The sequence below is a fragment of the Anas acuta genome, chromosome 2 (assembly GCF_963932015.1).
Source record: "Anas acuta chromosome 2, bAnaAcu1.1, whole genome shotgun sequence".
Taxonomy (NCBI): domain Eukaryota; kingdom Metazoa; phylum Chordata; class Aves; order Anseriformes; family Anatidae; genus Anas; species Anas acuta.
Window position 1 is genome coordinate 20,875,822 of NC_088980.1, and position 12,533 is coordinate 20,888,354.

The 12,533-nt window shown below is 38.4% G+C and overlaps 1 protein-coding gene across 10 annotated transcripts in view; it reads right to left on the reverse strand.

The window, feature by feature from the left end:
• Positions 1-49: 49 nt before the first annotated feature.
• Positions 50-12,533, reverse strand: part of CACNB2 (calcium voltage-gated channel auxiliary subunit beta 2) — a 241,378-nt gene continuing 228,894 nt past the window's right edge. For 6 of the 10 annotated variants that reach the window (XM_068673797.1, XM_068673795.1, XM_068673802.1 and 3 more), the window contains 4 exons: positions 9,041-9,192; positions 8,116-8,211; positions 6,578-6,763; positions 50-1,896 (listed from right to left, as the gene is read on the reverse strand). In XM_068673797.1, coding sequence (XP_068529898.1) covers positions 1,408-1,896; positions 6,578-6,763; positions 8,116-8,211; positions 9,041-9,192 — 923 coding nt within the window. In that variant the 3' untranslated portion in view covers positions 50-1,407. The remainder of the gene's footprint in view (positions 1,897-6,577; positions 6,764-8,115; positions 8,212-9,040; positions 9,193-12,533) is intronic. The other 4 variants (XM_068673798.1, XM_068673796.1, XM_068673805.1 and 1 more) reach the window with 1 other exon arrangement.

The following is a 12,533-nucleotide window of genomic DNA, read 5'->3' on the forward strand; positions in this document are numbered from 1 at the left end:
AGCTGGCTGCAAAGTGGGAATGCAGAGGAATTGGCAAGTGTAGAAAAAGTGGAGAAGCTACAAAAATTTATTTTCCAACAAAATAATTCTCCACAAGCTGTGTAAACTTTTCTTACTAAAACAAATACTCTAAAACACAAAGATTTTACATTTCCAGTGAAACACTCACAGTAACATTTGCCTGTTTTTACTCTCTTGAAGTCTGAACAAGAGCCAGCAGATTTATGCTTTCTCAATTACCTGGGTCAGTAAACTCCCTCATACTCCCTGACTGCAATTTGGATTTTTAAATCAACAATAGAGTGAAGAAACAAACACGTTGGGCTTTTGAGTAACCTTTGTTTTCTTCAGTAGATTTTCACACTTTGCTGCCTAATGTGCACATGCACACATTTGCCCATCCATTTCCCACCCAATCATGTACACGCCTCCATCACGTGTGCTCTCTATTATTCTGAAAACAGAACAAAAATTAGGTTGTGTCCATTGCAATTTTGTGACCTGTACGGAGAAGAATAATTATATATATAGTGGTAAATTAGTTATCTTTACCAAAAATTTAAAATGCAAAGTTGGGTTTGCAAGGACAGCATAATGTATAAGAGTGGGTTAGATCCTCTGTCTCAAGCACTCATTTGTATTTACAGAAGTATAAGCTTTCTGCTACAGAAGAAAAAAGTATTTAGATTGAACACTGTTACAGATTTCCTAAATGAGGCTAGTTCCAGTTGCCAGTAATTCAAAAGCAAATCTGCTGACTTGGCATTAGGACTCTAAAACAGTGTGATCAAACTTATATAGTAAGAAGGTGTCGGCAGAAAGAACATTTATAAACTGTATATACAGTACACAGTACCAATACATAGAAAATTGATTTTGACTTTATGATCCCCTGTGTGTAAGGCAAGACTGAATTCCGTCCTCAAATGGAGACCACCAGAGGTACAAGCAACAGACAGTGGCTTTTAAATCAATATGCAAATCAAGTGCATTACAAATTAAAAATCAGAGCAGACAAAAAGTTTTAGATTTTTATGTGCTGATTCTTGCTTGCTGAATACACGGGAAGTTATTAAACATCAAATGTACCTTTTTCTTTTTTAAAAAACACTAACAACACCTTGATGGCAACAGATATTGTTCAAGTGGCAGCTACCAAAAAACAGCTTGAAAAACAGCATAGTACAACATCAGGAACTCTGCAGTTGTACTACGCTAATTCATATAGCACTAACCAAAAAAATAAGTATATGAATATTCTATTTCATGCTATTGCTATGCAAGCAACAGCAATACAAATCAGCATACAGAAGGATACCATATGTTCTGCAATGAACAACCCAAAGATATTTTCAAGGGGCATTGTTACAAGACTTCAAAGAAACACAAGAGTGCCAGAGGCAAAAGTTACTGACGGATGTAAACATCCCTGTTCCATTCTCCTGCGTCGTTACGTTTTTTAGATATCACTTCTCCATCCTTGTCACAATATTGGTCCCTCGATTTATGACGACTACGTTGTTTGTTGCATTCATTGTGGTCCTGCTCCCGGTCCCTCTCCTTTGAGCGATGCCTTGATTCTCTATGTCTGTGATCACTGCTCCCATGGGACTCGTCTCTGTGATTGTGATCCCTGTGAGAATCATAGTGGTCACCATGCTCGTGTGAGTAGTCCTCCTTTGGCTCTATGTAAGCTGAATCTCTGCTATCTTGTGTTTCTGAGTCAAAAGTTTCTTGCCTAGAAAGGCCTCTAACACCACTGCGATGGTTATGGTGTTGGGTTGAAGAGCGATGCTGGGATTTCTTGATGGGTTCAACCCGTGCTTCCTCTTCAATTTGTGAACCGCTGCGTTCAGGGACTGAATGGTCATTCCTCTGGTCTCCTTGAGATCCCTGCTGTCACAACCACCAATGAGTTCACATACGTGAGTATACATTTTAAAACTTTCCCCAATACCATAATAAACTAGAAAGCATCAAGAAACAAATGAAATTTAAGTACACAACACTCCACTTTGGATCTAAACTATAAAAGAAAAACATTTGAATTCAACTTTTACTGAAAATTCAGTATTATAATACAAACAATTCTTTTCACTCTAATCAGAAAGGAGGGTGGCACGCAGTGTCTGTGACACTGACTCGTCACCTGTGTTTTGACTGTGTCAGTTAGCCGTAATTGCTATCCAGACAAAAAGAGAGCATGCAGAAGCAGGACAAACTGCAGAAAAATTAAAGACACATCATGCCAGGAGAGGGCACATATCAGTTTAGAGTTTACAAATGCCTGCTTGGAAACAGACACTAAGGGAAAGCGATTACAAAGGGCTTAGGAGACTCCGGAAGAGAACCAAAGTACAAAACCTTGGCTCTTTTATAGTAGCTTCTTTCTCTCTCTCTCTCTTTTTTTTTTTTTTTTTTTTTTTTTAAAGATACAAATGCAATCGGATCTGGAATCAATAAAGTTTGTATTATGATACTAATAATATCACTGACCTCCTGTTTTTCTCAGCAATAATTTGATTTCCTCATAGTAATGAAAAATTAAAATATTAACTTCATAATTTTAAGAGTCCAAAAATACAAACCATTGCCAAGGAAAGCAGAAGGACAGTGATATTATCACCTAAAGAACTTCCTAACACACCACTGCTATTAAAAAACTAAAATAAAAATTACCAGGTAATATCAAACCTACTCTTCGCCAGCATAATGCTTTGAAATCACTGCAAAATGAACAAGTGGCATTATTTAACTCAATTTGGGGTTTCATTACATTAACCCACTTTTATTCCCAAACCACAGCCAAAGGTTTTTCAAGTTTAATTGCCAAATCTTAAATAGTTTATGGTGAAATTGAATTACCCTTCTCACATTAGCTTAAGAACTTCAAGACAAAATCATTGCTACTGGCACAAAATTAAAACTTGGTTTTAACGGAGTTATACAGTCATTTGTTTGTGAGACTGCACTGTAGTTACCAAAGTTAGTCTAAAGTTTGTCCTTGTATGTTCGTATCTCTGAAAATAAGATTGCCTCTAAGGCAGCTCACAGACGTATTTTCTGTTTTTGTATGTTGTGGAAAAGAGCTGGTAGAAGGAAGAAATGTTGTCCTTCAGCCACAGATTCTGGCAGGTGGGTTTCCTAGCAACCCAACAAGTAAAATTACAGGAAATTGGACAGGAAAAAAATTGTATTTTATCAGGATTTTATCAAAAGCAACATATTTCAAATCAGAAATTTGACACAGTCTCATTTCTCAGACAGTATTTTGTACTGTAAACTTCCCAGTAACTAGTAACTAGCTGCGCTGCTCCATGTGTTCCTCGTTTGAAACAAACAGCATATATGAGAACAAGGTGCCAGAAATGGCGATACAGGTTTTTTGTTCTTGTTTTTATGATTACCAGGATGATTGCGATTTGCTAGAAAAAGAACGTAGTAATTGTAAACATTAGTAGATGTGTTCAAGGTGAATTGAATTGATTCTGTGGAGGTGAACTATAAATGGAATCAAGTGAAAGGCTAAAGAGTAAAGCAATGTCTGCTTTGGATGTGTAAACACATTTTTATTAGTTTGTAACCATGACTTTTTAAGACACACAAACTGGATACACACATGAAAACCCTTTAATTCTCATATGGCCAAATGCCGAATATGTAGGCACCTCTATACAATTGTGACTAATAAAATCTGTCATTGCTGTGGTTTGAGAACAAATGCAAGATCTGAACCTGCTTTGAATAGAATGCTGGTTTAGAAACTCAGATGCCACTCCTCTGCTATAATGAGCTGTGAGCAGGAGCACAGTCAATACATTTAGAACCAATACTCTTACTACCCTGCAAGTGCAGAATAGTGTTGGGGCTACTGGCATTTATAGGCAAATTCATTGAAACTAAGTATTACAGGGACACTGAACTGGTACAGTTTGAGTATGGATTAAGATCTGGCTTTGTGGTTCACAGACAAATTAGGGCTCTGAACTGGATTAGATTTTGCAGTGCAGAAATTTCATGGCCCAATCTCATAAGGTTTTCACCTAAAATGGAGAAAGTTTGAGATAAACTCGTTTTGTTATTCAGGTTGTAATTGCAAAGAAGTAGGGGTTCTTAAAAAGAAGCCTAAACAGCGCTGAAATGAGAGAGAAAAGTCTGTGTCCACACACTCAATTAGACTTGTTCTCTATTTCCATCCGGAGGGCCCCTAATCACCTACACCATGCGCTTGATCCCAGTCTCCTTTTTGGAATTCGCCAGCTATTTCCCTACAAAAGGAAATCTGAGAACAGACGTCAGTTATCAGGACACTTTGCTCCAAAGTGCAGCCCATCAGATAGGCAGGTGGGATATGGTGTTTACCAGCGCATTCCTCAAGCACCTCATGCCATGCAACGCACACTGTCAGCATTGTGCTACAAAAATACCACTCTGGCAGCTGGCAACACAAATCTGTCATTACAATATAGACCTGGGTCTATCAAAAATACAAAAAACAATTACATCTCATGGCAAAGGGGTGCCACATTGGACCCAGAGGAGAATGCTTTCCAGTGCAGATGTGGGCCTACCAGTCCAAATGGCTGGTGGCAAGGTTTTTCTCTCTAGAGAAGTTCATAAAAATAGTACAAGGCATACACTTTAAATTCTCCTACTAGAGGGTCTCAACATTATTGAGAGAATGGTTTCAGCTACTGTAAACCCACTCTATTCCAAGACCTTGACATAGGCAGGTTTGAGATGTCAGCTGAAGGTGTGTCATAGGAAAATGAAACAAAAGGAACATTAAGTTCTACATTCCACAAGGGACCCCCATTGCTCCACACTTTTGGATTAACAGGCCTTTTGGATTAACAAACCGTGAAGCTACAAGTACACTCTTGTTTTTAGTCTTTAAAATAAAAAGTTGTTAATTTGTAAGGAGATACAGATAACACAACATTCAAAAAGGTGTTATTAACCTCTGTATAACTCCTCCAGGGCAGCTGGTTAATATTATGAGTAAGTGAATTATAAATCCACACCCAAAAGACAAAAATCTTGAGCAAAATAATTAACAGATCTACAAAGCAAAGGAAGTTTATCTAGCAAGTCTGCACACAATGACACTGAATTTCATACTCAGAAATTCTTCCAGCTCACAATTTTTTCAGGGTGTTTCAGCTCTGAGGACAGAAAAAAAGGCAGAAATGAGCTACAGCTTACAGTCTCTCTTTTCTTGCAACTGCTTCTGAAAGCAGAAGATACCCTGTAAGGTTGGTAAAGCAATATTCCTCATGAAAGAGAGAACCTGATAAGTCTGTGGCCTTCTAATGGGAAATAAATTCTTCAACATACACACAATTGTTTTGCAAGACCATAACAACAAAGAGGGATTAAAATAAACAAACAAACAAATGTTCAGCATATCAGTTTGGGTGCAGAGACTTGTTTTGTTCCTTCATTTTCTAAAAGGACATATTTTTCTTAGCCAAAATCATGAATTCTAATATATAGGTACACAATTTTGGTGTAAATTTGTTACTTAGGTGGAAATTTAGATATAATAAGACATTCTTGGAGCTGGAACAGATGCATTTTAATTTCCACTGTAATCTCGACCTCAAGGCATCACTCACTGTTTATAATGAAGTAGCATCTTTAAAGTCCTCATTTCAAGTCATGCAACACATATACAGAGGAAAGGCTCTCTTTATGCTGAATATCTTGATATGATTAAATAAAGCAAACGTTGAGAGAGAAGAGAGAGGACACTATGTCCAATGACAACAGGCAGGTCAGTGTGGAGGTGAGAAAAAAATGAATTTCCCAGCTTGTGGGTTCAGAGAAGACTGCCTCTCGAGGTCTGTCCATGCAATATGCAGCAGGACTCTGGTTTTATGTCAGAGTTTGGCTTGAAGGAAATAGACACTTTTCATAGCAATGGCCAATGAATAAAAGAGCAAACGAAACACTGGGAGGGCCACCTTGACCTTGAGACTTCACTAACTCAGTTAGCCATTTTCAACCTCTACAACTGTACAACTGATAAGCAGAGATTCCCCCTACCCTTTGTGAATCTGCTCTGTACTTAAGCCAGTTTGTCACGGAGGGCCTCTGGGGCTGGAATTTGCCTAGTAGAGATAGCGTGCCTATCAGTTAGAGATTTACCAGAGGCAGGAACATGCATAGCATTAGCCCAGTTTCATTACTATGACTAGATTCCATACAACCAGTTATAAAAATGCTTGTGGCTGGTACACGTTGCAGGAACAGTGGCATTCTGGGCACAATGAAACCTTAAGTATTCCACTTCAAATCACAATATGTTTTCAATCAAGTTTGCTTAGCCTTTGGCATCAAAAACAGCCCACTAGTCAATATGCTAACACATGCTACTGTGAATATAGCAGTGGTAACCATAATGTGCTTGTGTTTGGCTTTTATACAAAAAATGGGCAATCGTCTTCTGAAGAACTACTTTCTCTATCACCAGCTGCAAGACGTATTCAGCATATTCTAGTATCAGACCAACACTGTGCTTTGGAAGGGGAAGTTGATAGGGATAAAAAAAGAAGAGATGGCATAAAAACTGTACCTGTAAATTAATATTTGAACCTGGACTAATAGGAAGAGTAGCTGTTGCAAGTGTGCGAGTGAGAAGCTGGTTAGGAGGATTGCTGCTAGGTGGATGTGTGGCCTTCCAGTAGGCTTCCAAATAGTCAGCAAGGTGCTCACAAGCATCTTCCAGCTGGTTCTCATCAAGAATTACATCGAACATTTCCTAACAAAGGAAAGGTTTTAGTGAGAATAACCACCTGATTAAGGGAGATCAGCTAGAGACATTGATTATCACACTCTCCATTCATCAAAAATGAACCACATTTATAACACTTGTGTTAAGATATTTCACCTTTTTTTTTTGTGCAAGTGATACAAAGGACAGCAATCATAACTACTGCTAATGTTATACTTGCCAAAGCAATTCCTCATGACTTCCACTTAGTAGCACCAATAGTCAATAAAGATGGGAAAAAGCTGCTTGAACAAATTTTAAAACTCAAATATTCAGAAAAAAATATTAATTGAATTTTTTAATATTAAATAATTTTATTATTGAATATTAAACCTTCAAAGCTACTGGAACAAAATGGAATGTGAAGAAAAGGAATTCAACCTCCACACCTAGAATAACTCAGTCAAAATGAAGGCAAACTGAGACAAATAACTTATAATAATAATAAACTGGATTAAGAAAGAGCATCTAGTTTCCAAGTTCCATGCAAATATTATGTGTAAGATTAGTTACAACCATCTACAGTTAGGAGGAGAGTTTCCTCCCTGGTCAGGGAGACGGAAGTTCTCCTGAAAGCATCTCTGAGACCTTATGCATGTTTCTAGCATTGTTCATTGCCTTCTTGAAGAGCTGAGGAGATTAGTCTCTTAACGGAGATGCTTGAACTTAAATGATGAAATTTCCACATCTGCAATTGAACTGAACTTCAATTGAATTGAATATTCTGTGTTCTTAACATACTCTTGGGAGCTGAGTATGCAGATAACAATGCTTGCCACATTTTGCACACATCTGGGGTCTCATCACCTTCACTTTATATGTGGAAGTTGAGAGAATTTGCATAAATGCACATCAACAGAAGAACCACAGAGCTTCTCAGCTACATGGTACCCCAGAGGTCTTTGCCTAAATTGCGACCAAGAACATAAGCAGTGATGAGCTGTGGTAACATATGCACAGAGAGCTACTCAAACCACCTGCCTTATCCTAAACTGCACAGTCATCAAGAGATCATTAGTCCATTTTCAGACAAATACCATCACCACCACCACCCAAAAAAAAAAAAAAAAAAGGAAAAGGTAAAACAAAAACTCGTTTTGTTCTACCAGTGTATGTGTTCAGCACACATCCTAGTAACTATGACAATGAGTGTTTTTTTTCCCTGTACCCTTGTGAAGAACCCAGTCAGGAGGCATTCCGCAAAAAAGCAATAGTGAAATATGGCCAGAAGGGGGCAAACATTCCCAGAAATTACATAATTAAATGCCTGAAAGTAAAGGCACCTTTAAACAGGAATCAGATGTTCTCAACTGAACAAGACATAAATTAACATAACTCACAGGAGGACACTGTGCCAGTTTATCAGCTGCCACCATCTGAACATTAAGGTGTTTGGCCTGAGATTTCCCTCGAGATTTTATTAACCTCTGTAAAACCTGTGGAAAATAAGACATTAACAAAAGTATGTTGGTAGAGGAGACAAAAAGAAAAAGGTTTGATCCGTTTGATCCTTCTCCCACTAATTTTTAGAAAGTTTTTTTTCAGTCAGTGGCCTGTGAAGAGCTTTGGACTTAATGTACATCTATAGCCACTCAAAATGTTCATGCTTTTAGCTGTCCACTTGAGCAGATCAAATTCTTCATTTGCTGGCTTCAGGAGCATCTCTCATGCTGCTTACATGCAGGACAAGCTAATGTTCACATACTCCCCAGCATTTAATTTTCTGTTATCAACAGTAAAAAGGTCCCTTCCTGTTCTCCTCTGCTGTGTCTATTGTCGTCTGTCTCTAATTTGAAACTCTTTAATTGCTTTCCTTTTCCATCTTCCAACCATTTGATCTTCTCTTCCAAATACCTCTTCACAAGGCCTGTGTAGGTTTTTTTTGGAGAATGAAAGTACATAACCAGGAGGTGTTAAGAGTTCACCAATCATTCTGATACTCAGTATGTTAAAATCTTTCTTTCCTTTCTTTATTATTTTGATTGAACAAACTGTTAGCACTATTTACATGGTTGATACTAAAGGACAGAGGAACACATACAGCATGATCCCAAACTACAAACAGATTGGAGCTACAGCATCTTGTCCAAAATGGTTTTTGGTAACCCAACACCTAAGATATTTGTTGATTAATAATATTTTACTATTCAAAGGAAAGTAATAGCAACATATAACTCTTTGAACTTTAGTAAGGACATATGACCATCTGCATTTAATGATGCAAAACAAAAAGAACACAGCACAAATATCAGAAAAAATATTTACCTTAGGAGAAGAAATCTTTACATATACTATAATGGGCGCCAGAGAGGTTTTACTCAGTTGTGCTGGGTGATTAATGGTATCAGCATCAAGCACTACCAACTGCAGTGTCCTTGCTAATTCAAAAATCCGCTCAATTTCACTTTGAACTTCAGCTGCAGATAAGTAGAGAATTAGAGTTATGGAAATGTTAAAAGGCAGTTAGTAGTAAGAAATGTAAAAACTGGGGTAGGTTGATGTGTTGCTCCACCGAGGCATGAGGAGGGTGGCAGTAGCCATTAACCACCCATGTCACTGGCACGCTAGGGAAACGCTATGGCACCATTAGCAAGAGCATTTTGCCCAGTTTGCTTCCTTTGAGGGAAGGGATACTCCCTGCCCTCAGCCTCCACCACTTTGTGTGATTCCAACCTGGAGAGACACTGTTAACATGTTCCTGTATGACCCCACGTATGTACACAGGAAAAAATGGGGTAAGTACACCTGCTGTTCACATGCCATTAATTCTCTACATGTACATAATTTCATTTCAGGCATTAATTCCACACAGCAATAAATTTGCTCAAACTGGAGTGCCCAGGATAAGCTGTAAATTGTACTGAGGTGTCTATGTCAGCAGAAGCTTCTCTTTTTCCATTTACTTCAACTTACCAAAGCTCCAGAAAACAGGGTTTCCTTCACATACTGGCCTCCGTATGGTGCCAGATTAAATATTTGGTTAGCACATGTAAAACACTTTTAAGAACAAATAAATCAATAATGTAACTTATACTACAGTATCAACTTCACAACCCTATGATTTCTGGAAAGGTGATTTTCTCACAGAAAATCATCTTGTCTTCTACTAACTCATGCTTCCAGCTCACTAGCACCCTGCCTTATGGGAGTAGCTTCCAGAGGAAACCTCTCCATGGCAGATATACTGTGTCCACTTTCACAAGTGATGTAGAAACTGGCTTAATTTCCAAGGGAAACAAAACTAAATGATTAAATAGCAAAATAATTCTTGAAATGAAATGACATCTTCCTGCTCAACTCTTGCCATTATCTCTACTTCTATCTTCGTATGTCTGCTAAGAAATTAAACAAGTTCGGTGATTTTCACATGTCTATGTGAACTCAACAAGATTGTAATTCATATGGGTTCTCCTTATAAGACTGTGCACACTCCATGAACCAAAACCATATTTGATACCTATATAGTTTAAAGTAAATATTAGAAGATACTCAACAGACAATGTCAGCAAAAGCTATCAAATACTTACTTATTAGAGATTTTATTTAAACTACACTATTAGCATGCTATCTATTGTGCTGGTGGCAAGCATTATTTGCTGGAAAATACAACCTACCTGGTCTGGCTACCTGAAGAGCCATTCACAAAAGAAGCATCTCTCTCTCCAAAGACAGATGTCCCTTTCAAGGGCATTAGGAGATTAATTTTTGTTTTCTTAGAACAGAAACTGAATAAAGTAGGCATCATGATAAGATTGCAAAGTCTCCAAGAAAGATCAGCTAGTCTCCATTTAGCTGAGTCTTTTGCTCCAAGTCAATAGATGACTACTATGATTGTTTTATAAACTAAATAGTAACTTGAATGGCCACCAAAAAATCTATATATGATGTTCTCTACTGGAGGAGGTTTACATTGTATTGGATCTGTTAGAGATCACCTCCATCCATCTTCAGTTGTAGCTGTGTATATGCCCATCAGTCTTTTACAGCAGAGAAGATTGTGAGATGTGCGTGGTGTTCTGGTACAGACAGCATTGTTGCTTGCTTTCCTGCTTGTCAATAAAAGCACTATGGCCCAGCTGCTGTCTGAATGAGGCCAACATTTTTGAAGACAGGACTTCTGATGGTTCTTGGCATACTCACGGTAACATTTTCTGCAACTTCATTGCATATAAATATTGTTGGAATGATTCAATACCATTGTCTCTGTGATTTAGTAGAAGATAGTCAATAGTCTATCCCTAATTAAAGTCCAAGTGGCAACTAGAATAAATAGATCAGAGACAATTTGTCATACTGTTCTGATGATGAGTTTGAATTGCCTTCCTGCAATTTCAAACCAGGCTCAACACTTCAGTCAATATAATAATAACAACTAATGCATCATTTTTAAGACCATTCCAGACTGCTGAAAACACTTGTTCAAGACAAATTGTACCAGCAAAATCCAGCCTTTTTCCAGTGTATCATAATTTTGGCTGGAGAAGTAGCATTTGCTACACTGCTGGAAGCAATTTTCTGTCAGTTGGATACATCCCTGTATACTAGATTTCCTGCTATACTTTTTGAATAAACCCTTTGCTAGGGCAGAGGATGCCTCACTATCTTCTTTTGTGAAGCATACTCAGGGCAATAATTGCAGGTAACTGTGGTCCTATGAACTAATAGTTTCCACCTGAGTCTTGAGGTGGAGAGATATCTTCTCCATCAACTAAAGAGCACTTCAGTATTTATATTTCTCAACTCCGGTATAAAAGAAAAGTTCAAGGACCTACACTGCATGGCTGCTGAACTAACATGTTGTGCTTCAACCTCTCAAACCAAGAATGGATGGAAAAAATGCTAAGAGTGTTGCCAAATTGGTCCTGATCACCTGTCCCTTGGAGTACTTCTCCAGCTTCTGGAGATGCCTGCATTTTTCTTAAAATCTTCCTTGTATTCCACCTTTTCACTACATGTAAGATGGCTGCAACTACTAAAGTACTAATAGCTTCTCTTTTTAGGTTTTTTATTTTCCATCTTTCTTTTGTCACATCTCTCAGAAAGCAAATTCTGTACCTCTGAAGATTCCTTCCCAACAAGATACTTAACACAGATTTTCTCTCTGACTTTTGACCAAAGTAAGCAAAGAAGCTTAATTTTCATGAAACATAAATGTCACTGGTAGTTAAAATAGAGAGCTGAGACCAAAGAACAGTGACAGTGTGGATCTTCACCAGCACAGTAATAGGTTAGCAGCTTCCCATCTCCATTAATATCTTTCACCACTCAGCTCCCCTCGATCTCCTGGCCCACACTGGTAGCAAGGCTAGGCAGCTTCTGTGCCCCCTTAGCATAGCCAGCTAAGAAGGAAAAAGTCTTAGATGGGAATGTAAGCAAGTAAGAGGGAATAACCACTCTAGCTGAGTCTTCAGGCAATGGGACAGAAGATACTTGGACTACAGGTGTTTTAATGTGACTTCTGACATAAAAGAATTTTTTGTGAATACAGTTACATTTCCCTGGTGTCTACTAAGTCCTTAACCACCAGCATGTTTCATAAAAAAGGGTGGGGGTGGGAAGGTGGATGACTGTACTTCAGGGAAGTGGCTGTGTGCATTACTCATGCCCAAGAGCCGGAGTTGCTGCAAGGCCCAATGCAGAAGGGAGAGGAGCAGCAGCAAGACCGGGCATCTGCTACTGCTTCGCTGGGCGCTCACATCTGGGAAGCCACCAGGAAAGGTGCTGCAGGAAAACGGGGCTTTCTGCTTTCTGTTTGCTG